The 27,974-nt window shown below is 33.8% G+C and overlaps 1 protein-coding gene across 8 annotated transcripts in view; it reads left to right on the top strand.

The window, feature by feature from the left end:
• EML5 (EMAP like 5) overlaps nt 1-27,974 on the top strand; it is a 136,664-nt gene that overhangs the window by 32,774 nt on the left and 75,916 nt on the right. For all 8 annotated transcript variants that reach the window (XR_006886284.1, XM_046647089.1, XM_046647088.1 and 5 more), the window contains exons 3-13: nt 1,948-2,046; nt 3,805-3,873; nt 6,592-6,777; nt 8,739-8,874; nt 10,776-10,977; nt 17,175-17,312; nt 23,332-23,588; nt 24,696-24,908; nt 25,933-26,100; nt 26,773-26,879; nt 27,389-27,507. Coding sequence is in view for 7 of the 8 variants with exons in the window: in XM_046647089.1 (XP_046503045.1) it covers nt 1,948-2,046; nt 3,805-3,873; nt 6,592-6,777; nt 8,739-8,874; nt 10,776-10,977; nt 17,175-17,312; nt 23,332-23,588; nt 24,696-24,908; nt 25,933-26,100; nt 26,773-26,879; nt 27,389-27,507 (1,694 nt within the window). In the remaining variant the exon portion in view is untranslated. The remainder of the gene's footprint in view (nt 1-1,947; nt 2,047-3,804; nt 3,874-6,591; nt 6,778-8,738; nt 8,875-10,775; nt 10,978-17,174; nt 17,313-23,331; nt 23,589-24,695; nt 24,909-25,932; nt 26,101-26,772; nt 26,880-27,388; nt 27,508-27,974) is intronic.

Below are 27,974 nucleotides of genomic sequence, written 5' to 3'. Positions count from 1 at the left end.
TTTCTCCCCAAAGCCCCCCACTACATAGTTGTATATTTTTAGTTTTGGGTCCTTCTAGTTGTGGTATGTGGGATGCCACCTCAGCGTGGCCTGATGAGCAGTGCCGTGTCTGTGCCCAGGATCTGAACTGATGAAACACTGGGCTGCCGAAGCGCGGTGCGCAAACTTAACCACTCAGCCACAGGGTCAGCCCCAGTAATTTTTTTTTTATTGGATGCTACATATTGTGTATGTTACATTCTTGACCCTTTGTGATCTCTGGGAATTGTTGGCTTTAGCTCCCGAATAATTGTTCTTTTTCCAGAATTTGTTCTTTGCATGGCCTCATGGATTTCACCTTATGTGTGTAAAGATTGGCGTTCTCAAGAGGACCCATAAACACATTTTCCAGAGCTTTTTCTCTACTTTGCAAACTCTAGCCATCTTGGCCTCTCTGAACTCCAGGCTCTGTCTTCTCAATTTGTCAAGGCTCCTGGCCCCTATTTGGATTTCAGCTTTCTGTGCTGTAGTCTGGAAATTGCCTCTTAGATGAAAACTAGGGCTATTGCAGGACTTACTTTTTTTGTTTCCCCCTCTTCCAGGGTTCACAGGTCTTCACTTCCTGTTATGAATGTCGGAAAACATTTCTTTCGTATATCTTGTACAGTTTTCTAGTTGTTGATGGCAGGAGGGCAAGTTCAGATCCTGATAATCTTTCATGGCCAGAAGTCCATCGTTCATATTTCTTAACTTCTCTCATACTTCCCATCTGACTGTCTCCTAGTTCTCAACTCTGTCTCTTCTTTTCCCTCTAATCACCTATTTACCTCTTTCACTGAGTTTTAAATTTCATTTATTTTATTTTTCATTTCTGGAAATTCTGTTTGCTTCTTCAAATTGACTTGGATACTCGTATTCTTGGCTCATATGAAGATATTTTGAAGCTTTAATTTTATTTCTCTACTCACATTAAGCTTATTTTATATCATCTGATAATTCCAATGTCTGATGTTTTTAGGACTGCTTTTGCTATTTGTTATGACTTCTTGATTCTCACTCATGGTCCCTTATTTCCTGTGATTATTGTTGGGGGGGGGGGGTTGTTTGTTTATTTTAAGTTTATTTTTACTGAATTGCTACCTGTGGGAATTCTTTGAGGGACAATGGATTGAGGTTTCAGTCCTCCACATAGGATTTATATTTGCCTATGCCACATTGCTGAAGATGCTTGAAGACTCTGCAATTCTTAAGACCACTCTGAATGAAGTTTTCCACTCGAAGGATTCCTGATTAATGTGGATTTAGGCCCTACAACCATGTGAAGGCTGCTTGTGGCTACAAATTTTCAGGGAGGTTTTTCTCGCCTTTCATGCATTGCCAACCCCTTCTTTATAAAGGGATGGTTTCTTGTTTTCCCATTCTCTGAGGAGTTCACTGTTGTACTCAGAGGTCTGCAATTCAAATGCCCACCTTCGGCAGGCCCTAACCTTTATCTCCTATTCCTGTTCAGCCTACAGAGCAAACATCAGGCTTATCAGTATTTAGCTGATACTTTTAGAGTTAAAGAGAGTGTAGGAGCTCTCTTACCCTCCAAGGTTCCCATAGGAAATCACTGTGTTTTTGTTCTCAGATTTCTTAATTCCTTGACATCTCCGCAGTGCATTTAAAAAGATGTTTTTAAATTTTATCTAGCATATTTAGTTTTGGCAGGAGAGATGTTTAGTTTGTCAATCCTACTGTTGGAAATGGAAGTCTCTCTTCTGTTTCTTAATGTGGAGAATCACACATGTGCAAACATTAACAAGATAAAATATATCCAGCCTTTTTCTATGAGGGCAATAAAATATCAGTGTGTAAGTTTTTATTTTCTAATACCCATGAGTAGAATTTGTTTACAATTTATATTTTGGTCTCTTTTTTATTTGTTTGCCTTTTTATTCCCTCCTGGACTTCTTGGACAAAATTCAGCGCTTGGTTTCAGTTGGACTGGATTCAAAGAATGCAGTTTGTGTTTGGGACTGGAAAAGGGGAAAAATGTTATCTATGGCTCCTGGTCACACAGATAGAGTAAGTATTCTCCTTTGGGTTTCTAATGGGTACTGGATGGGAAGAGGCCAGAGGAGAGTCAAGGGGGTTTATGTTTCTGTGTGTTGTTATTGCCAGATAGCTCATATGTAATTAAAAATTTAAAGTACAATTGTGAATACTATAAAATTTTAGAATGAATATGTATTATAGTACTCAAAAACATGACTCGATATGTATAGTGTTAACACAAAACTTTAAACCCAGTGTTTGCTTCAACAAAAATGATGAATTTTAAGTTATTCAGACCTTAATTTAAAAATTGAATGGTTCATGCCTAGGGTCTGTTTAGTTTGGTTTACCACTAATTTATTACATAAGTATTACAGTTAAGGTGAAAAAATGCTGTTACTTTTAAAATAATGTATTAGTGTTAATATTTTAGAAATTAACATTTTTTACTTTGGAAACTTGTTAAAAATATATTCCTATTCCAGGTTGTAGAAAATTAATATAAAGAATACTTTGTAGTCAGCTTCTTAATTAAATATTACACTACTTTTATAAGCATCAACAATTTTATCATAAAGTCTTAAAAAAGTTGGATTTTTTTTTGTGTGTAGTAAAATCCCAAGCTGAACTAGCACAGAAGATGTAGTAATTGATTCTGTTTTGGGGGATCTATGAATCTGTGAAAGTTGTATAGAAAATTTTGTGTATATTTGCACTTTGGAAAATAAACTTGGTTTTCAGCAGATTCTCAAAGGGGTACACACTCACAAACAATTTAGATAATTAAGTGTTAGGTGTATTTTATTAGACAGTTGTGTATTCTGACACTTGGATCAAAGCATTTCACACATCAGTACTTTAGATTTAGTAAATAGACTGATTATTATGAAAAATGATACTGTCCTTAGAAGTTCTAAAAGTATTTTTGTGGTTAGTATTTTAAAGTTGCATCAATATGTTTTTCATATAATCTGTATTATGGTGAATGTTAAACATTAATTTATAAGATGTATTTTTTCATTATTTGAGAGGTAGTAAGCGTTTTAGGTAATTATGCAGGCAGATGTCAAAGAAACAGGCTGAAGACTACCAGGTTTTTTTCTGCTATGAAATTCTTTTTCAAATATTAGTTTGTCTTTCATTTATTGTTAAAGTGCATGTTTCTAATGCATATTTTATTTCATCTGGGTTTTTTTGATTTTCTTTTGTAACAAAAGTGGTTTGTATTTATGTAGAATTTATGGAATCTTAGAAAAGAGCAAAGCCTGGGGATCTCCAAAATTTAGGTATAAGTTACTTTTGTTTGACTCGTAAACAATAAAAAAAAAAGCTAAAAAATGATAAAGTTTTTACTGTGAAATAAATGTTTGGATCCTTTATGTAAGTAGTTCTGTGTCTATTTCTAGCTATATAAGTCTAAAGTCTGTGTTCCAATAAGTATCGTTCCTCTCTAGAAATTATGCACGCACCTGTCTCATGCCCTAGTTCTAAGCCGTTCTTATTATTTATGGACTGAATTTTTTAAAAAATTAAAAAAAGGAGGTGTTAATTTTCACTCCGCTAGTGCCTTCATAAAGTTCCTAGAAAATACGAGTAGTTTTTGTTCCTTATCACTTACATATTTACTTTATCTCTTTATAAGATTTTGAAGCATAGGATTCTGATTATTATTTATTGAGGAATGTTGTTCTATGATAGGTAAGGTTTTGTGCTATTTGGTATTTTGGACAGAATTCTTAAATGATTCTGAAAATAAGTATTTTAACCATGAATCTGATTTGTTTACAGATATTTGATATTTCTTGGGATTTGTACCAGCCAAATAAACTTGTCAGCTGTGGTGTAAAACATATCAAGGTACTAGAAGGGTCTTGTTTTATAATAGTCATGTTTACTTATTCTTTGCCACTAAGTACATATCACACTATTTACAATTTAGGCTAGTTTTAGGATTTTGGCAGCACTATTTTTTAAAATGTCAACGTTTTGCATGTTATGTTCAATCTAACAAATATTTATTGTGTAGTTACTGTGGATAAGACACTGTAAGGGATATAAGTATGAATAGGGAATTAACAAAACACTTTCCATAAAGGAATTTATAGTCTACTGAAGTAGGCATTACTGTATTCATCTTGTTTCTTCATGTTTCGCTGACAAAGGAAAATGTGAGAATAGTAAACTAAGTAAACTAAGAGGTTTTCATTCAGAAAGATAGAATGGTATAATAGAAGCAACATGGGTAGAGTTGGCTTTGCCACTTACTAGCTGTTTGAGCTTTTTTCACATCTTAAAACTGTGGCTGTTGTTACCACCCTCATAGAGTTGATGATTAAATAAGGCAGTATATATGCAAATGCTTGTCATAGTGCCTAGAACATGGTCACCTTTCTGCAAGTGTTATCTTTTCCTCTCTCTCTCTTTCCTCTGATTTGACCTCAGCCTTTGATAGCCACTGTTTACTTTGCTTATGAAAGCTCTGAGAGTTGTTTTATAATTATAATTCAGGTTTTGAAGCCCATGTAGTCAGTGGTGATATTCATTCTTATGTTATAGTTGCTTTTAATTCCTTGGTGCAAATTGGAAATACTCCCTTTCCTCCCACGATCTGATGTAACAATTCCTTATAACAGTTAATTCCTAGTAAGTAAGGTTCTGTGTTTACCTTGTTTCTTTTGATATGCTTACTTCCATCCACATTTTCTCCAAAGCATCTTTAGCTGCTGCTGCAATTCTTGTTTTGGTATTCTAGTACTGATTTGATAATGAATAGTATTAAATCTTTATTTTTTTCAACAAATATTCAACAACAAAAGGCTCTATGCTAGGTGTAAGGTACATAGTATAAGCACTGTGAAAGAAATTTTTGTCTTGTTCATCTTTGATGAAAAGGTGATGTTTGACATAGGACATGATATATATTAACTGCTTAATAAATTATTGGCAAATTAAAGAGATCTTACTGCTGCTTTATATTGTAAATAAAGCTAAAAGTTTAATTTTCAGGTTTTTTAGAAACATCTTCTCAAACTAAACAAACTGTGTTTTCATAGGATTACATTTCTTTTCCTTTGGTAGAGGCAATGAATAGTATGGAGGTTCTCTTTGCAGGCAATATATGTGAGGAAACTAAGTCCCAAAGATGATCTAGACCTGCACTGGCCACTACAGTAGCAGCTAGCCACATGTAGCTGTTTAAATTAATTTAAATTAAATTAAATTTAATATTCATTTCTTCAGTCACACCGGCAGTCACATTGCAAATGCTCAAGAGCTACAAGTATATAGTGGTTACTGTATTGGACAACATGTATATAGAGAGATATAAATGTATAGTTATGGAGCATATCTAAATATATATAGAACATTTTCATCATCACAGAAAGTTTTATGGACAGCTTTGATCTGGATTCTAGAACAATAGTTCTTAACTCTTGTTGAGCATCAAAATCATTTGGATACCTGGGCTTCACTCTCCAGAGATTCTGTCTCAGTTTATCTCACTGGGCCCCAGGCATGTTTTATAATTTCCCCAATGTGATTCTAATGTTCAGCCAAAGTGGGAATCACTGAGCTAGAGGAAAATAATAGATTGAAGTTGGGACTTGCTGAAAGGAAGAGAACCAGCTATTCTTATCCACAGAAGTCATGGAGCTTTTAAATTAAAAAATCATAAAGTTTCATTGAGTAAAGCATTCATTAGTCATTTGAATGGATAAGTGTCGTAATTTTTAGTTCTTTGAGGCTTCAAGGTTTTAAACTAAGATCTTTAGGTCTTAAAATAAGATCTTGAAGATCAGGTAAGATTTTTAAGTATATAATATTAACAAATTAGATTATTTTAAATGGTAATTTACTTATTATAAAGTTGAATTTATTCTCTGGTCCTAATTTCTTAATGTAGAACTATTTAATTTGTATATCCCTGCCCTACTCTATTTTTGTTTCTTTATTTTTCTCTGAAAATGGTTAAAATTTACCTGAATCTACATAAAAGAACAAAAATGCTGGTCATGAAGATTTATGTTTGACTTCCTTGTCTTCTCCCAAGGATGAACAAATTATTCCAAATGTGTATCTCTCTTATTTTTAAGGTTTACAAGTAACAGAATTGCTCAGCTTTGAAAATATCACGAGAGCAACCTACTAATCACTCCCCTCCCCCATCTTTACTCTCTTGATCAGAGATCGAATATTTGGTTTGGTCCTTTTTCCTGTTAGTGTATGGTGTCTTATCTTCATTTTTCATTAGTAACCCATTCCCAACTTTTTTACCTAAGTTTCATGTAGACTGTTTTCAGAAGCCTAAGGGAAGCATAGCATATTTTAAAAATAATCTAGTTCAATTCCCCTTATTCTTACAGATAAGGATTGAAACCAGTGACTTATCTACTATAACATAGCTATTGACAACACTAGGATGAGGATGTGAATATTGAGTGCTATTATATCATAAGGGAATTTCTTAGGTAATTTCTAGTCTGCTGCTTGAATATAGCATCAAGGTATTGGAAATGTTTTACTTTATTTTATAAGCGTTCTTTGATAATTTTGATTATTTTTTGTACCTTTTAGTTCTGGAGTTTATGTGGAAATGCTCTGACCCCAAAACGAGGGGTTTTTGGTAAGACTGGTGATCTTCAGACAATATTGTGCCTAGCCTGTGCAAGAGATGAATTAACATATTCTGGTGCACTCAATGGAGATATATATGTTTGGAAAGGAATTAATCTGATACGAACAATACAAGGAGCCCATACTGTAAGTATATTTAAATATTTTTAAACACTTTTAGTTAACTACTTATCTTCTTATCCTAGAACAAAAGATTACATAATATAGCACTTTCTAATCAATTCAGTTACTTGAAAAATGCTATTATAACTGAATTTGTTTGTTTTCAAGATTTCAATGAGGAAACGTTATACAGTTAGACGCATGGAAATTTATTTGTGTAATTAGTATCTTGTTCAAACCATTGCTTTAGTGTCTTTCTCAGAGTATGGTCATGCATTGCTTAATGACAGGGATACATTCCGAGGAGTGCATCGTTAGGTGATTTCATTGTTGTGTGAACATCATAGAGTGTGCCTACATAAACCTAGATGGTATAGCCAATTACACACCCAGGCTATGTGGTACTAATCTTATGAGGCCACCATGGTATATGTGGTCTGTCATAGACTGTGCAGCACATGACTGCAGTGTTGGAAAAAAGCTTGTTAAATTCATCCTAAAAGTATTCTAGATTAACCACATTAGAATAAGATAGTGATCTAGTGGCTAATTTACCAATGGAAAATTTGGGACAGTTCTAGAAAAGCATAAAACTTTTTAATTTTTTTTTTTTTTTGCGGAAGATTAGCCCTGAGCTAACATCTACCACCAATCCTCCTCTTTTTGACTGAGGAAGATTGGCCCTGAGCTAACATCTGTGCCCATCTTCCTCTACTTTATATGTGAGACGCCTACCACAGCATGGCTTGATCAATGGTGTGGAAGTCCGTGCCCTGCATCTGAACCAGTCAACCCTGGGCTGCTGAAGTGGAGCACTCGAACTTAACTGCTAAGCCACCAGGCAGGCCCCTATAACTTTTAAATTTTAATATCACTGATTCGTTAAGTGAGTGGCAAAGGAATTTAATTTTTGTACCTCATGAGATTTTCATATCAAAAAGTTATCAAACCAGGAAAAAAGATCTGTTGTTAAAACCTTTTAGTGTTTTTTGATTTGGGCTTTTTGACAGTTGGATCCCTCAGATAGTGAAGGGAGCTAGAGAGCACAGAGCTGTCACGTTGTTAGCAGTAAGATCAAGTAGAAAAGTTATTAAATATATTAATATGAACCACTGCTAAATATATAATGTGTTATGCGTTAAACATATTAAAGAACTACTTAGAACAGGACTTGCTTTAAGCAAAATGCCTAAAGACTAGAAATACCAGATTCTTTTCCACAAAGGTTATGGCAGTTCACATTTTCACCATCAGTATATAAAAATACCAAACCCTTCCTCATGCTTATCAGCGCAGGATGTGATCATGATTGTAAATTTTTGCTTGTCTTTTGGGTGAAAATAGTAACTAACTTCTTGTTTTAGTTTTATTCCCTGTTTGTGAAATTTCATATATTAATTGACTACTTGAAATTTCATTTTCTTTTAATTGGCTTTTCTTATCCTTTGCTCTTTTTTGGTTTTTGTTGGTGTTGGACTTTCTTTCCTTTATTTATTTGTATATCAGGGATTTAACTTTTTGACAGTCATACACATTGCAAATATTTCCCCAATCTGTTTGTCTTTGCTTATGATATCTTTTCTCATATGAAAAATTTAAAAATTTTCCTTTATGGTTTGTGATAACCTGCCATGCATAAAATGATCTCTCACAGCCAAAAGTTACGTAAGTGTTCTGACTTTTTCTAACATATTTGTTTTATGTTTTGCATTAAGAATTTTATGTAAATATTTTTTATCTGTAATTCATTTTTATATATGATATATGGTTTAACTTTATGTTATGCTCATATCATTAAATATCACCTTAGTCATATATTGAGTTTCTATTTACACATAAATTTATTTCTAGGTTTTCATTTGTATTTTCTGATGTTTTTGTTGATTCCTATCTCATATCAAAATCTTTTAAAGTGGGTTTCTGCCTTATATAGTAGATTTTCTTAAAAAGCATATCGTATTAAATTATTTTATTTCTTCTTCTAGGCGGGAATTTTTAGCATGAATGCTTGTGAAGAAGGTTTTGCTACTGGTGGCAGAGACGGCTGTATTCGTCTTTGGGATTTAACTTTTAAACCAATTACTGTGATTGATCTCAGGGAAACAGACCAGGGATACAAAGGTAATAAGAAAACAGATGTCTTATTACTAGGCAAATTCTAAATGTACCAAGGATTGTCTGTGTCTTTCACTAGACATAAGTGAGACTTACATTTGTCCCTTTATACTGTGTATATTTAATTGAAATCCTTCTATTGAAGAGGAGAAACTTTGCCTAAGATAATCTAGGTTTACTGTTATGAGAAAGATTATTTCATATGTCTAATGCCTGTTATAATGGGACCTACAGAGACATGTGATAGGTACTTACTTTGGTAACCTTGGATTCTGAGAACGTTTTGCTGTTAGAATGCTGGATGTAACTATTTAGCGAATAAACTGTTGAAAATAAAGCGTGTTGACATTTGGGGGAACTTTTGTTCAGGATGATTTAAATGCGTGTGGATGTGTTTTTCCTTCATCCAAATTTGTCAGCCATCAGGAGATATTTTTTTCTTTTGGGGATTTTAAAAAGTTGGTGTAATAAAACAGAATCTTTCACTATAGAAATAAACATATTTTCACTATTGTGGTATCATAAGAGTAGGATTGGAAGTTACACAGTTTTATGTATAAGCCATGTTTTAGTTGTTTACCAGGTGTGTGACCTCGGGCTGCATTATTTAACCTCATCTGTAAAATGAGAATAAGAATAACTGTCTCATAGGATTAAATGAGTTAATAGGCGTAAAACGTTTAGAAGAGTGTCTGACACATAATAATCATCCAGTAAATGTTAACTGTTATAGCATTTTCATTAGTTTTGCTGAGCATTATTGTACTTTAAAGTTTACAAAATAATTGGACACTTTTTCTTATTTGATCCTCACAACAGCATTGTGAGGTACACAGCCCCTTTATGTTGGCCGTGTTATATAGATGAGAAAACTGAGAGAAACACTAGCTTTCCTGAGGTTACAAAAAGGATTATGGAGTTTACAGGAAAAGTGGAAGTCTCTCTTCTTAATGATTTTTTGAGCAGATTGAAGAAATGAAATATAGACACATGAAAAGTCAGATTATTATACTAGAAAAATAATATAATTCCATAAACGTAACCCCTGAGGGGCTGGCCACGTGGCCGAGTGGTTAAGTTCTCGCGTTCCGCTGCAGGCGGTCCAGTGTTTCGTTGGTTCGAATCCTGGATGCGGACATGGCACTGCTCATCAAACCAGGCTGAGGCAGCGTCCCACATGCCACAACTAGAAGGCCCCACAACGAAGAATATATAACTATGTACTGGGGGGCTTTGGGGAGAAAAAGGACAAAAATAAAATCTTTTAAAAAGAAAAGTAATCCCTGAATAATTAACTTTTTGGATGATACAAACTGTGTTATATAAGACTTTGGCTGAGGAAGTGGTCAGACTATGACTCAAGTTGTCTAATATGGAAGAAGAGTGTATGTCTTGAAGGATGGGTAGAAATTAGGTATATAAAAACAGAGAAATAGGGGCTGGCCCCGTGGCCCAGGGGTTAAGTTCACGTGTTCCTCTTTGGCAGCCCAGGGTTCACCAGTTTGGATCCTGGGTGCAGACATGGCGTCGCTTGGCAAGCCATGCTGTGGCAGGTGTCCCACATATAAAGTAGAGGAAGATGGGCACGGATGTTAGCTCAGGGCTGGTCTTCCTCAGCAAAAAGAGGAGGATTGGCAGCAGATGTTAGGTCAGGGCTAATCTTCCTCAAAAAACCAAACAAACAACAATAGGAACAAAACAAACAAAACGAGCAAACAAAAAACAGAGAAATATCATTCCACATAGAAAACAATATGGATAAATGAAGAAAATGTGTGGATCAAAGACTTGCTGATCCCTTTTCTGTTATATTTAAGGTATAAAAGATACAAAAATTAATGTTGATTAGGCAGATTTGCATTCTGTTATCACAGCATTGATCTTAAATACAATTCATTTTTTACTAGGTTTGTCTGTGAGGAGTGTTTGTTGGCGAGGTGACCACATTCTAGTTGGAACACAGGACAGTGAGATTTTTGAAATTGTGGTACATGAAAGAAATAAACCTTTCCTGATTATGCAAGGGCATTGTGAAGGTGAACTTTGGGCACTTGCCATCCATCCTACTAAACCTTTGGCCGTGACTGGAAGTGATGATCGTTCAGTCAGGTAAGCAAATCATAAGGTAATTGCATAGGCTGGATTTTGTTGTTAGCTAAACACAAGAAAAACTTTAAAAAAAATTTGGATTTAAATTTTATCAGCTTATAGTATAACATGAATATAATTTACAGGTACTTAAAATTAATAGAATTAACTATTTATGAGATTTGGTTTTTTCCCTTAAAAACATAAGTTGGCATTTTTTTCATATCAGATTACAGTGCAACCTCCACCCTTTTAATGGCTGTTTAATATTCCACATGGATATACTGGAATTTATTCAACTAATCCATTATTGATGAAAGTTTAGGTTCTTCTGGTTTTGTGCTATTAAATACAATGATATCAATGACTATCCTTATATTTAAGCCATTTTCTACATGTGTAAATATGAATATCTCTATGGTAAATTCTTAGCAGTGTTCAAAGGATATATGCATTTTAAATTTTGATAATGCTTTATGCAGAGGCAACAACAGTTTACATACCTATCAACAATGTATAGCCGAGTCCATTTTCCCACACCTTTGCCAGCGCTAATTATTATCCCAAAAGGTAAAAAGTAATACCTTGTTATGTTTTGAAAACATGTATTTTTCTCATATTGAGTGGTGTTGAGTGTGTTTTCATATATTTGGAGGACATTTGTATTTCCTTTTCTGTGAGCTGTCCAAGCTCTTTGCTTATTTTCTATTAGTTCATTTGTCTTTTTCTAGTTATTTAAAAATAGGATCTAATAACATGTCTACATATTAAAGAAAGTAGCCCTTTTTCTATGACAGTGGTTCTCAAAGTGTGGTTTTTGACCAGCAGCATCAGTATTACCAGGGAACTTGTAAGAAATGCAAATTCTCATGACTTATCCAGGACCTAATATCAGAAGTTCATTAATTTGTGTTTTAACAAGACGTCAGGTGGCTATGATATACACTAAAGTTTGAGAACCACTGGTTAATGTGTTGAGATGTTTCTTCCACTTTATCACTGTCTTTTTTTCCTATTTCATCTGTAAATATTTCCATTTGTAGCTCTAAAAGATAACTCTAAACATCACCACAGTACACACCACAACAACACATAGTGCAGCACACAGCATTACTTTGGCTTCTTAGAATTAGGCTCCAAATAAGGTCCGCATAATGCAATTGTTGATATGTCCTTTAAATTTCTTTTATTCTATAGCTTTCTTCCTTCATTTTTTTGTGTTCTTACAGTTTATTTGTTCAAGAAAATAAGTGTTTGCCCTCTGGACTTCCCCACCTTCTGGATTTGGCTAATAGCGTACTCATAGCATATTTTAACATATCCTCTCTTCCATGTAACCTGTAAACCGATAGTTAGATCTAGAGTTTTGATGAGATGCACTTATGAATTTTTACCAAGAATATTTCTTAGGTGGTGATATGTATCCTTGTTTGATGGTGTGTGATATGAAGTCTCTTTTTTTGTCATGTTAGCAGCCATTGATGGTTTTTATATAGATCACTGTTTCTCAACCTTTTTTTAAATTGTTGCTTTCCTAATGAGATGTTTCAAACTTTTTTCCCTGGTCACACCTCCTCCCTATGAAATTTTAACACCACGAAAACCTGTATATCTGTTTTTCTACTATGGCCCTTCAGAGAGCCACAAACAATTGTAGTATTTAAAATTTCCATCCTTAAGAACTAATTTTTAGCCCCTTTGGCGCAATATTGCCCCTATCGAGAATGCATGACCTAGATCTATTATTTTATTAAGAGTATCAAATGGTGGTATTCTAACTTTTTTTTTTATCATTTATTTTTCATTTATTAGCTACCATATTTCTATAAAGAGAATTTCTCTTTGTCAACTATTTAGCTATCCTGGGTACAATTTGTACAGGAAAAGCAGAAAAGTGCTTAATTCTTTCCCATTTACTAGTTTAAAAAATATTTAGTTTCCTAGAATCCTTTCTATGATCTATTCACATTTCTTGCCATTTTTTTGTGTAGGGTTGTAGATCTTTTTCTCCTTTATTTTTAGCAGCTCTTTATATATTATCTATATAATATATCCTTACCCTTTGTGACCTAAGTTGCAAATAATTTTTTTTCTCCTGAGGAAGATTAGTCCTGAGTTAACATCAGTTGCCAATCTTTTTTTGCTTGAGGAAGATTAGCTCTGAGCTAACATCTGTGCCAGTCTTCTTCCACTTCACATGTGGGTTGCTGCCACAGCATGGCTGATTGAGTGGTGGAGGTCTGTGCCCCGGAACCGAACCCATGAACCTGAACTACCGAAGTGGAGTGTGCCAAATCCAACCACTACACATGGGGTTGGCCCCGCAAATAATTTTAATAATTTTCGCCAGTTTGTTACTTGCTTTTTACTTTGTTTGGGTTTTTTTTTGCCGTGCAAAAGTCTTTCTGTTGTTATTTTCTTTTATATAGCTGAATTTATCAGTATTTTCTTTTATGACGTCTGAGTTTTCTATCAGAGAAATCTTCCCCAAAGTTAAAAAGTTTTCCAATATATTCTTCTAGTACATTAGTGGTTTTATTTTTTATGTTTAACTCCTAATCTGTGTAAAGTTTACTTTAGTGTAAGGATTGAAGTGGGGATGCAACCTAATTCTTTACAGATAACTACTGATTTTTTAAATAATATGTTAATCAGTCATGCCATTTACTGTCATTGTGCTGCTTGGTTTTATCGGGGTGGGAGATGCCATAGCTCTGTGTCCAGGTGGAAATTTGCTGTGGGGCTACACTTTACCTGTGTGCTTTGCTAGGAACTATTTTATAGTTCCTTTCATTTTAGGAGAACTACTGTTAGCTGCTGCATAGCTGTTGAAAAAAGGGCAGCTGGTCCTTTAAAAAGTAATTGCTCAGGCTTGTTTCTATTATTGGTGGACAAGTTCTTTGGAAAGAACTCTTCCGTTGAAAACAACTAAAAATGCTAGTTAAAATGTAAATCACTTTAAATGTGTGTGCCAAGAACAGTCAAGAGAGTAAGGAACTGTCAGCCACATTGTGAAAGAAAATGGGAATTTAGGAGCACCAGTGGGCCAAAGCCACTTTTGCCCTGAGGACATTTTTCTTCCATTGAATAAACTTGGGTTTTGCTTATGGCTTTCTCCTGGGCCCTTGGGGCAGAAGTCAAGACCCAGGGCTGCCCAAGGAAAGTAATCCGACATACCATGCTAAAACTATAGATTAGGCTCTGAAAAAATACCTACTGCAAATTTATGTGGGATTGGAGATCTTGCTTTTTGTTTTAAGTTTTGATACACAGAAAGTATATAAAGCAGCTTGATATTGTTATTCAAACAGCGTTAATTGTTGTCAAATAACTTTACCACGGTATAAGTTTCACATGTAAGTCCTGCTTTTGCCTTATAATTTTAGATTGAATTCATTAAGAAACAGTATCAAATCTGCAACAAAAGCTAATTTCCAAAGCCATTCAGTGTTTAATAATAGAAGTTGAGGGCAGTTCTGGTTCAGAAAAATTTCAGTCTTGGCTATGAGATCAAAAATGTCTTAATAAAACCTTACTACTCCTAGCCATTAAGCTGCTGTGTGGTAGGGCAAGTCAGGGTTTTTAGCTTCTATTCCTGACAGAAATTCAGAACTGATGGTTAAATCCACAGGAGCAAAGGAAGTTCACCGTTTACACTATTGGTTCAGAAACACAATTCAAAATATTTTTGCAAAATATTTGCTAAAGAATAATACAATGAAGAAATCACAGGCTTTAAACACCTACATTTTCACAGTCTGTAAATTTGTCTAAACTTTTTTTTTCTGCGCATATTTTTTTTACCACCATCTGATTCCACTTTATGTTGTGTTGGATTAGTGCTTTCTCACTAATGTCTTTGAAAATATTCTAGCCTGTAGTTGTTCCACATAGACTATTCATAGAAGCTAATTCTTCACTACTTCAAACTTGGCATTGACTCAAATAAACAACCGAGTAGTATCAGTAACATCTGTTGACTCATTAAGATTCAAGGAAAACCACTCAAAATTATATGCCTTGCTTTTTTTCCTCACCAAAGCCCAAGTACATTGTTGTATATCCTTGTTGTAAGTCTTTCTAGTTCTTCTATGTGGGATGCTGCCACAGCATGGCTTAATAAGCAGTGTGTAGGTCTGTGCCCCGGATCTGAACCGATGAACCCTGAGCTGTGAAAGTGGAGCATGCGAACCCAACCACTATGCCACAGGGTCAGCCCTAGGCCTTGCTTTTTAATTAACCATTGGTGGTGTTTGCAACACTCATATAATTCTTTGAGCAACTGTTCTTGCCAAAAGACTAATAGTCTTAAACAGAGTTATTTTCTCTGGACATTTCTCCAGCTGCTGCAATCCAAAATGATTTAGTTAATTGATTGCCAATAAACAGCTTTCCTTGCTTGCTTAACAAATGAACCACTCAGAAACTTAGTTTTATTAAAATCTCGTAATTTTTAAATTTGTAAAGAAATTCTGTGATGAGATATTTTGTTTTAGATTTTCTAATTTCTCTGACCATTGCTTTCCTGTTAGTTGAAAATATTGTGATGAGTGCTTAGTCTGGTAATGTTAATATACATTTATATTCTTAAGACAGCTATGGTGTCATTGCATAATAAACATAATGCTTTACCATCTAATTTAATAACAGTATGATCCATACTTCACTTTGCCTTAAGAATGCAACATTCGAAGTTTACTTCTCCCTTTTTTTTTTGTTTTGACATGATATAGTAAAATGTTACCCTAAGATAATACACATAGCACTCAAAATTCTATCAGATTATAACCAGGTCACTGCAATTTGTAGTGCACTGAAGAAGCATTGCAAAGTGATGTGAGCGTCACATACCGTCTACAGTCTGTTTTGCAACAACTCAGTTCTGCCTCTGTAGTGTGTAAGTGGCCACAGACGATATGTAAACAAACAAGTGTGGCTGTGTTCCGTAAAACTTGATTTATGGTTACTGAAATTTGAATTTTATATTATTTTCTCATGTCTCAAGATGTTATTCCTTTAATTTTTTTCAACCATTTAAAAATGTAAAAACCATTCTTAGCTTGCAGACTATACAAAAACAGGGAGTGGGCTCAGTTTGGCCCACAGGCTGTGGTTGGGTGACCCCTGTGGTAGAGCATAGAAGGTCTTCAGTAAATACCATATTTGATGTTGAAACATTGAAAGTTTTCCTGTGAAATCAGGAAGAAGACAGTGATGCCCACTTTAACCATTCTATTCTTCATTATATTCAGCTATGGACTAGAAGTCTTTGTTAGCACAGTAAGGTCAAATATATGTATATATGTATATATATTTATATTTAGAGAGAGATCTAGATATTTGGATTGGAAAGGAAGAAACAACTGTCACTTGCAGGTATTACGGTTGTATACGTAGAAAGTCAAAAGGAAAATGCAGAGAAATTATTGGAATTAAAAAGAGAATTTAGCACATTTCCCAGATATAAAAACAATATTTAAAAACATTTTTTCTATAAAACAGTAACAAACAGAAGGTTTTTGTTTTTAAAGATACATACTGCTATAAAAACATTTAATAATCTGTTTCCTTTTGCTGATCTTTTCCTAACTTCTTTGGTAGATGCCTGTTCATTAAATTGTAGTCTGTCTTTGTTTTTATAATGTTTGCATTTAAAATTTTCCCTAAGTATGATTTTAGCCATATCCCACAAGTTTTGATATGAAGCAGTTTTGTTCTAACTTACTTCAAAATATTAACTAATTTTCATTAGGATTTTGTCTTTGTCCTTTGGGTTATTTGGAAATGTAATTCCTACTTTTCAAACCATGAGTATTTTCTACTCATCTTTTTGTTGTAGATTTCTAATATTAGAGTCTGGAACACACTCTGAATTTGTGTAGTCCTAAGTGTTATCTTTAAAAGACTCTATAGTACATACATATACCGCTATACTACTTATATATGTATAAATATATATATATCTCCCCTTTGATCAGGGTAGACATTGTCTACCTAAAATGAATGATTGGAAAAAACTCGTGTCATCATATTGTTTTAAAAATGAAAGATTCTGTTAACCATTGTCATTTTATGAATTCCCTGCCACAAAGTATACGTTTAAAATCTAGATTTATCTTACCTACTTAAAATGAGATTATCTTAACTAAAACTTTTCATAGAGTCTCTCATTTTTTAAGCGTACATCAGTTAACTATTATTTTAATTAAATGTTACAGGATATGGAGCCTAGTAGATCATGCACTAATAGCAAGGTGTAATATGGAAGAACCAATTCGTTGTGCAGCTGTAAATGTAGATGGAATCCATCTTGCCCTTGGGATGAAGGATGGCTCATTCACTGTACTTAGAGTAAGGTATGGTATTAGGGTAGAAATAGAAACAGATAGTAAAATTCTGTTAAATGAGATAGAATATGTAATACCCATCGTTTTTACCCATTTTCTTTTCCTTCTTTCTTAATATATATATATGTCAGATACTAGTTTCATTAAATATAAAAAACATATTTATTAAAATGACTTTGTCAGAAAATTAGGTTAACTCAAAAACCTTGGTTTTGGTGGTTAAGAATGCTTAGTCAATTAATGGCTAAGATTTTGAGCTATAAATTTGGGTCCTGACTTCCATTCCTTGATAGTATTGATTTTCAGGAAAGATCCTCCAAGGATCAAAAGGGGATTGAAAGGGGCAGAGGCGGGTGGAGTGGAGACTTTGGGGCTGTTAAAAATGAGTGAATATTTTTCTTGTTATTTGCAACTTTATGCCTTGAAAAAGATGCCTGCATCTTCTCCTTTGTTTCTATAATTAGAAAAGTTTACAAAATTCGTTAGAGCCATTAACGTCTTGTGTTGAATTATAGGTACAATTCATTCAATTGAATTCAATTGAATTCTATACAGCCATTAAAAATTTATTGTAGATTCATGCATGTTCACAAGAATAAGTGTTTATGGTATCTTTTTTTCTCTAGCTTAGTAAATGGTTGGACCATCTATCTACCTGATTGCCCAATCTAGAAACCATTAGTTTTTCTCTTTTGCCTTCGTTGTCTAGTTAATCACAGAGTTCTGAAGACTCTACTTCCTAAATAGCTCTCAAATTAATCTGCTTCCTTCCGTTCTCACCATTGTACTCTTGTGTAGGCTTCTGCCATCTTCTAACTGGGTGGTGGACTAGCGTCTCAGCTGGTCTCGCTACCTCTTGTTTTGCTTCCTTCAAGACCTTTTTTCAGTCTACAGTTATGGTGATGCCTTTTAAAACACATTTGTTTGCATCCCTCCTCTTTTAAGAATATGATAAAAGCTTTGCACTGTCCTTAGGATGAAGTTCATAATCCTTAACGTAGCCTGTAGTGCCTCTCTCCAGTCTGTTACTTTCTACCTCAATCTTTTTCTTTCAACATATATAAAACATCTTTTGCTTCTTGAGATACATGTTCTCTTGTACTTCTGAGCTTCTGTAGATGCTCTTTCTGGGACAAGTTTTTGCAATGAGATATACTAAAATTTTTTTCTTAATCTAATTTTTTATTGTGATAAAATATGCCTAATATAAAATTGACCATTTTAACCATTTTTTAACATAAACTTCACTAGCATTAAGTACATTTATGTTGTTTTTAACCAAAAATTTAAGATGCTTATAAGAATTCCTATCATATACCTGGTATGCATTAAAATAGTGATTATTTTTTTTATTACACATTTACTTGCCCTTTCGATTATTGTATGCAAGAAACTGGGTGTATAAATTCTTATCTCTCATAAGTCACTATGTTAGCAACTGAGTCCAGCATTGCTGACAGGATTGTTGGAATGGTTATTATGACTGTTAAATGCCTTTGTAGTTTAACCAAAAAATTCTAACTCACAAAATATTCTTAATCCTTCTAAATTTACCTGGTCACTATTTCTTCTTGGTTTGCTGTGTATATTCTCCATATCATAAAGCAGGATTCATAAGTATAGCAGTACTAAGTACCCTCACAGGAATGGTTATGTTACGATTGGAGAAACATAGAATACAGTAGATTGGAATGCAACACACTGATTCTTAAATTGGGGTATAAGGTGATGTGCCGGGGCAAAGTCACATAACTTCCTAGAAGTTCCTTCCTTTTCCTTGTGACAAAAAATGTTAACAATTTTATGTTAAAAGAAACACTAATTCATCTATTCAAATGAAAAATTGCAAATCTTTTTCCAGTTAGAAGATACATAACATTGACTTATAATGGGCTGCGTGGTGTTATCAACCCCAAACTCCTCAGAGGCACTGATTCATTCTCATGAATAGTTAGGGAGACTTCAATGGAAGAGCTTCATTGATAAGCATCATTAATCAATTATGCTGAAGATAGAATAAGATTTCCTGCAGGTTATGGGGTAGACTTTAGTTGTGAAAAACATTGACGTTGCCATTTTAGATTCTACCAATGGCTAGCCATTTGTCTCTTTCTGAAAGTGTCGCTACTACATTATATCAACTTTAAAAGGATTAGGATAGTTTTTCCCTAACCATGCATTTATTTAAAAATTTTTTTCAACCTATTTATATTTTGTCTGCTCTGTTTCTTGAGAATAATAAATTCCAAAAGCTGTTTCCTGGCTTTAAAAAAGTAACTCTTTGTATATGTCCATTATATTTTTACATCAAAGTTTTTTTGTCCCTCTCCCCCTGTGCCAAGGGTACTATTAAAACATGCTCCAATAAGTCCTATCCTAAAATTCCTACCTTGAACCTAAGACCCTTTCTAATTATATCATGTTTCTGCTCTCCTATCTTTCACAGTAAAATTCTCAAAAAATTGCCTAATATGCTGTCTCTTTTCTTCCAATTAACTTATCAACTTTCTACCTCCATACCAATATAGCTTTTGCCTTCATCTTTACATTGAATAAACCCTCACTAATAGTACCCTATCACTAAAGAAAGGAGACATTTTTTTCAGTTCTCATCTAAATTGATTCTCAGCAGTATTTGACTCCCTGAATCGCTTGCTCCTTCTCAAAACATTTCTTCCCTGGCCTTGAGTGTTAATTCTCTTGCTCTTTTCAGCCTACTTCTCTGGCTCCATATTCTTTTTAGGCTAATTATCTACTGCCTACCCAGCAAATAGTGGAGTGCCTCAAAGCTCAGACCTGGGCTTTCTGCTCTTTTTACTCTGTATTTTCTCTTTAGGTAATTTCATACTGCCTCTAGCTTCAGTTACCACTCATATAGCCTGATGATCCCAGATGCGTAGCTCCAATCCTGATCTCTCCTCTGAACTCCAGCCATGCATATTCAGTTGCTTATTCAGCATCACTTGTATGTCTCAAAGGCATCTGCAATTCAGCATGTCCCAAACTGAGCCCATAATCCTCTCTTGCAAACTGATCAGTCTCTGGGCCCCATTCTAGTGAATGGCACCATTTTCCATGCTCTTGTACTAGCCCAAAACCTGGGAGTTATCCTTGATACCTCTCTCTCTAAGTCACCAATTCTAATCCATCACCACATCCTCTCGATTTTACTTTTTTAAGAGCATTTTAATGAATGTCTGTGAATAAGATCAGAATTATATCTTTAACATATACTATATATTATATACTGTAATACTAGAGACTATAATATGTATAGTATGTATTTCAAATCATTTCACTTCCTTCTGAAGGCTGAGTGACTGCCATATGTGGTAGCCTTCTAACTGGTCTTGACCCTTCTCCTTCAATTTGTTTTTTTACTGTCGAACCAGATCAGTGATCTGATTGATTCACCCTACCCTAGCTTAAACTGACAAATTAAGGCCAAAAATCTTAAGATCTCTGGGGCCTTTCATGATTTTCCCTCAGCCTCTGTCATCAGACTCATCTCACACCAAAGCCCTCTTTGCTTGTGTCAGGCAAATTACACTGGCCTTCTCAAGCTGAGCTTGAATACTTTCTCTTGCCATCAGCTCTTTTACATCTTGTTTTCTCTGCTGGAATGTGGGCTCTTTACCTCCCAATTCCTGTCTTCTGCTGAGCTAAGTCCCATTAATTTTTCAGAATGAAGTTTAAATTCCACTTCCTTTAGTCTGTCTCTGCCAACTCCCTCAGCTAGAAACAGTTCTCCTGTTCTATGCTCAGATCAACACTTGGATCATCACTTTACTTCTGTGAGGTTTTGTGTTACAAATTGCTAATGTATGAGTGTTCCCAGGCTTTGACCTCCCTCTGCTTCTTGAAGAAACCATATAATTCACATAGCAGTTTACCAGAAGATTTAATTCAGGTTCTTTTTAAATTAATACATTTCATCTAATAGTCTTCTTTCATATAAATTTGTCAAAGAAACTTCTTCATGAGAGAAGACAGTCATAATTCCTAGTGTTGATGTAATAACATAATGGATACCACAAAACCAATCAGTCAATCAGAATCTTTCCATCACTGTTGGTTTCTTCTGTGTGCATGTGTGTGTGTTTCTTGGTGGGCAGGGGCATAGTGACAGAAAGCAAGAGCCAACCTGGTTCATAAGCCACGTTTATTTCTCTTTTTAATTGGGAGCAGTTACGTCTCTGGAACAAAAAAGCTGTAAAAAAAAATACCAAAATAATTTTGGAGAATTTTCCAGGAGCATTTTAATTAATGTTTGTGAATAAGATTAGAATGGTAATATCTTTAATAAAGAAGGCATAAAAAGTAAAAACTATCAAATAGTGCCTTAAACGTTTTCATAAAAATCTTGTTCCATATAGATGTAGATGGATGGATGGATGGATAGATAGATATGGAGAAAGGGAAATAAGATGCATAGATTTAATTAAAAGTTGAAAGAAGGAGTCACTGGGAAGTATAGAGGTAGCTACATGAGTCTAGGTAAGAGGACCTTGCAAGTTCAGGGTCTAATGCAAAACTGTTGTTGACCGGGAAAGCTTTAAAAAAAAAAAGTACTTTTTTTCCTTCCTTTGTTTTATTTTGATCTTCTTCTATAGCTAAGGGGCTGATTTCATCTCTTTCTTTATATAATTAACACCAGAGCGAAGCTCAAACTCCTTGGCAACATATCATATCTGTCACATGTTGTCCTCAGTTTCTTTCTTTAACCACATCAATCACAACTTTTCCCACTTATTCTTGTATTCGCGTTATATTATTTACTGTTCTTTAGAGGTGCCATATACTTGCATACTTCCATGCCTTTTCTCATTCCGTGTCTTCTTCCTGGAAAACATTCTTTCCTCTTTTATACGTAGCCAACTCCTCCGGTTTTATGCTCAAAATAGATATCATTCTTCCTTGATCCTTTCCTGCCTTTAGTCTAGTCTTAATCCTTTTTCAGTATTTTTTGTAGAACTTCACACATACCTTTTGAGCACTCACTGCATTTTAACAGTTATGAAGTTTAATTACTTTATATCCCTCTTTGATGGAAGAAGAGTTCATCTTTGTATCCCATGTGCCTAAAACAAAGTTAAGTACTTAGTGAGTGTTGCTGAAAGAAATTTTGAGTTTGATTGCTTTAAATTGGCCATATTGAAACTTTAAAAATTGGGAACTATCTATTTAAACTTCTGTTTTTGAAATTATCTACTTAGAGCATTACCGATGGGTAATACAAAATTTATATAGGAAAAAGTCCCTGGCACTAATTGGAAATAAGAATTCTCCCTTCCTCCTGCCCTTCTCCCTCATTGCTTCCCTCTTCTCCCACTCCTGACCAACTCCACAACTTTGGAAACTCAGTTGTGTTAAACTTAACTGTTTATCTATTTTTATGGCTGCTACCAATACCTGCGTGGAAACTCAATTATAAGACATGATTGAAAAAAATGTTTAACTTCACTGGTCAGCATCATCCATAAATGGGAAGAATTTGTGTTCTATTAAAAAAGATGGAGGAGGTTGAAATAAAAATAACTAATGGTAGCTACGTAAAGATATATATTCAAGTGTATTACTGAAATAATACAAATGAATTCCTTGTTTCTTTATTTCCTGAATGTGACTTTGCACATTTGGCTCATTACAAAAATTTATTTGAAAATCATGGTGTTTATAATTAAGCATTTTTCATAAATTCAGTATTTGTAAGGAACTTCATCATAAAAATCTGACTTTATTTCCTTTATTGTGTGACTTTAGAAATTTAGTATGAATCTTTAAACTACTTAAAAATAAAGTAATTTAAGGACTGAAATTCAGCATTTTTATCTACTTCCAGCATATGTTGTCCTCATATATTTCTGTTCAACAGAATAATTATTCCTGAATTAATACTCTTTGTCTCATCTACATTTGTTTTATGGCTTATAAATACTGGATACAGCCTCACAGTCATTTTAGACACATTTGAAAACTGAACTAATTCTGTAGGTACCTTTTCATATGATCTTTTTTTTCTTTACAGAGATATGACAGAAGTTGTACATATTAAAGATAGGAAGGAGGCAATTCATGAGTTAAAATATTCCCCAGATGGAACGTACCTTGCTGTTGGATGCAATGACAGCTCAGTTGATATTTATGGAGTTGCTCAGCGTTATAAAAAATTTGGGGAATGTGTTGGATCACTTAGTTTCATCACTCACCTGGACTGGTCCTCAGACAGTAGATATTTACAGACAAATGATGGAAATGGTAAAAGACTTTTTTATAGGATGCCAGGTAAAAATTTCTAATAAAGTATATATAATTTGTAGATTTTTAGTGCCTATAAAATATTTTAGAATTTCACTAGAAGCAGAGTGTAAGCTACATTTGATTATGGGAAATCAAAGAACATCAGAGCTAATATTTTGGGCATTGTGATCTTTTCTATAAGGCTCCGCTATTATATTGAAATACTTTTGGTTCTTGATTAAAACTATTTGCTTGGAGGATCTAAGACAGAACTACTTTATGTTGAATTCCCTGCCATGTGAGTACTATATGGTAAAGTCCTAGTATATATTAGAAAGTCAAAATGCCATTTCTAATGGGTGGAAATAATTAACTAAATATATTTTCTACAAATGTTTGGCCATAAATTATTTGGGTTTTTTGTGGTTACCTCAAATAAACTTTGCAAATATTAGTAATATAGCCGACAAACTAAATATGAAAAACAGAGTTCTCATCAAAGATTTAAAAAGAGAAGAATAAAAACAGAGCTATCAAAATATTATCTCTCTCTAATTTATTTAGTATGATGCTTGGTGAATTAGTCACTATTTTCCAATAATTTCTTTAATAAGACTGACTGCATAATTAATACATCTCCCCAAAACTTTTTCATTAACATGAAGATTGACTGAATCCTAAAGTCCTGTTACCTAATGAAAATGTATTACTCCCCACTTGTCAATCCTTCCTGGTCCTTTTCTCTTTTCTTCTTAATCATGTTATCTTCTTAGGTTTCTTTTTAAATACTCAGTTTGCCATGTTCTTATGGCTTTTTCTTTTTCTTCAAACTTAAACGCTATTGTGACTGTAGCATGATTTTAACAGAGTTCAGTTTTATTCTCCACATGGTTGAAGCTGCTAAGCTACATCATAATTAAATTTGTGTGTGTCTCTGAACCAATATAATTTTGGTGGTGGCTTTTTTTTTTTAGTTCTTTGCATTTAATTTTCTCCTCTCCTTACCATATTCACCTACCTATTTATATATTCTTGTTTAACTAGAGTGGGAAGATATTTAAATTTTGGAGTTCATCATGTTATCAGTACAATTTATGCTTGAATAAAAATCAAATGAAATAACCTTACACTAAGACTCTTTATTATTTTTAGGAGGAAAAGAAGTGACAAATAAAGACGAAATCAAAGGTGTTCATTGGGCTTCGTGGACATGTGTTTCAGGCCTTGAAGTAAATGGAATTTGGCCCAAGTATTCAGATATCAATGATATAAATTCAGTAGATGGAAACTATATTGGCCAAGTTTTAGTTACAGCTGATGACTATGGAATTATAAAATTATTCCGATATCCTTGTTTAAGAAAAGGTATGTTTTCTTTCAAAGTTATAAAAGACTTTTAAGTTCTTGCAGAAAATTAGTTTTGAGATAAGTAAGAGGGTTTATGTTTTAAAAAATATGTATACTGATTATTTGGTGGAGGGTTTCATGAAAATGACCAGACTTAGCTACCATTTATTTTGCTAATTCAAAAATTATTGTCATATGTTATGTTTATTTTTGGCCATGAAATATTTATTAGAAAATTATTTTTGAATTCATATATTATGGATTAATACTTTACCTCTTTAAAGAATCATTTTTCTTCCCACTTCCAGAATTGCTTCATATAGTCAGACTATACAATGAGTTATACTTTTCTTATGGCTTATTCTCTTTAATCATTTAACTTGTTGAACATATATGTTTTAGGAGACATTTTTCTTATGTCTTTTTCTCAAGAATTCCGATGAAGTAGTCAACTGTACAAGTTCAGGTCATTGGGCATATTTTATTTTGATCAATATAGTATATTATGTTCATTTTTGTATGTTGAACCAACTTTGCATTCCTGATGTAAATCCCATTTGGTCATGTCATGTAATCCTTTTTATATGTTGCTGTATTAGTATTTTGTTTGCTAGTATTTTGTTGATGACTTCAGTTTCAAAGGATCCCCTCTGGCTGCTAGGGCTGATCATGGTTGGTGTGGAGTAGACTGGCTGAATGTCACTTAAGACCTCAGGTCAAAGCGTTCAAATATGTTAGTATGAAAACAGTTGATCTCCTTGTGGCTGCAGGCTTTTCTCAGAGCAGTAAGATAATACCTCACAGCCCTGGTGGTTCCTATCAAATTGTATTGTGAATCAGTAGAGCAAAGATTTATATCCCTTGATGTAGACTCATTCATTTGTTTATTGAACAAATTTTTGAATTAAGGTTTTTCCCCTTTGATCATAATTAAGATAATAGAAAGAGGATATGTTGGTTCAGGTATAGAAATTGTTGTTTGAAGTGGTATTTTTGTGTGTTGGCATTTGTTTATCAATTTAAAGGTATATTTTTGTTATAGGGGCCAAATTTAAAAAATATATTGGCCATTCGGCTCACGTAACTAATGTCAGATGGTCACATGATTATCAGTGGGTTATTTCTATTGGTGGAGCAGATCACTCTGTCTTTCAGTGGAAATTTATTACTGAAAGAAAGCTAAAAGATACTCTTCATATAGCACCTCAAGGTGAGTAGTACACACCACTTAAACAATTTCTCTGTCAAATAACTCTTCAATAACCCCAAAATAACAATTTTACTGCTAAAGTGTAATAATCTAGCCTCATAAGTTAAGAGTATAGACTATTATTAGTGGAAATTTCAAATTAAAATATTAGGTCTGTGTGTTTAAAGTCAGATGTCACAAAACATGGAATACAATGTACTTTTGGCTGCATTTTAATCCATCAAATGATGAGTGAGGTAGCAGTAACATTAGTAAACATTTAATATATTCTCTGGGTGATGGGTATCTAGGCTTCATATATGGTTTTTTTGACGAGAAGTTATCTAATGTCAATTCATCTGTTGCGAGTAGTATTTTCTAGCTAGTTTTCATTTTAATTATAGATTATATTCACTTATATTTGCACAGACATTTAAATTTGATGTAGCAGTCCTTGGGAAGCCAGTGAAGGGATTTAAAGGAGAGATTGAGTTTGCAGTGAGTAGAGAGGAAGATAATCTGTAGTACAGTTTACTGACGTCTGTGTCACTTGAATAGGTAATTTCATTTGATTGTTTCATGGCTTGTCTCCATCTCAGTTGGCACAGTCAGCTCTTAAACATTAGTTTTACAGTGCTGTTTTGAAAATGAATCTGCTTTAAACAAGTAATGTTTCATTTAAAAAAATTACAGAAAGTCTGGCTGATTCTAATAGTGATGAATCAGATTCAGATCTGTCTGATGTTCCAGAACTGGATTCTGAAATTGAACAAGAGACACAGCTCACCTACCGTCGGCAGGTAAGTTTCATTATCGCATGATTTTTCCCTGAAAAAGTCTAGTTTTTTCTTTATCTTGCTACCTGTTGTTTAATCATCTATTGTTATCTTTGGTATTTTTTAATTTTCTAAGAAATGTGTAGCTATTTCAGTTTTCCCCTTTAAGAGTTAAAGTACACTTGTGTAAAATGTTATTTTATGCTAAGTGCTTGATATACTAAGTGTGCCTGTGTGATAATTGCCGATAGCTTTTTGTCACAGTACACTCCCATTTATTCGCTTTAAAATATCCTCCTATGAAGTATGAAAATTTCATGGAACACTAAATATGTTGTCAGTGTGATATAGAAAATGTAAATTACTTTGTCTTTCCAAAGAAGTAAATTTCATACAGTACCTTTCTATTTAAGGCAGTTAAAACTTTAGTGATCAGCAGTAGCCACAATGTCTGAAAGTTACATTAGGACTCTGTGAACACTTTTATTAATATATGTTCTAAGAATATTTCTACTTATGTGTGTTGTTTAAAGGTTTACAAAGAAGATCTACCTCAGCTTAAAGAACAATGCAAAGAGAAACAAAAAAGTGGTACTTCTAAAAGAAGAGAATGGGCTCCAGGAAATAGCATTCGATTACACTTTGTTCACGGGTATAAAACAACTATTTTTCACTTATGTGTTTGAATTTTGGTTCACATTTACTAGCTCTGTGACTCTGAGCAAGCCACTTAACCTCTCTGTGCCTCTGTTTCCCCATCTGTAAAATGGAGATAATAATACTTACATCATAGGGTTCCCATGAGGAGTAAAAAAGTCAGTACTTTTGGTGACTTAGAGTGTTGTCTGGCACATAATAAGCACTATATAAGTGTTTATTAAATAAAAAAATTAATTTGTCTTATGAAAGTTTAGTATTACTGTATTTATAGAAATGGATCTCGTCTTTAAGCAAATTAAAAAAAGTAAAATGTAAGAGATTATCCTCCCCTAAATATGTCTAATTTGGAGTGATATTGTGGCTTATTTTGGCCTTCATATTTTAATTTAAATAAAACACAGTTTCTGGATTCTCTTAGAACATGTGACAATACAGGTGTCACATTTCATCCTGGAACAA

This window comes from Equus quagga, chromosome 20, assembly GCF_021613505.1.
Source record: "Equus quagga isolate Etosha38 chromosome 20, UCLA_HA_Equagga_1.0, whole genome shotgun sequence".
NCBI classification, from domain to species: Eukaryota; Metazoa; Chordata; class Mammalia; order Perissodactyla; family Equidae; genus Equus; species Equus quagga.
Note: the sequence above shows the minus strand (reverse complement) of the source record. Positions and strands in the feature narration are given on the sequence as shown.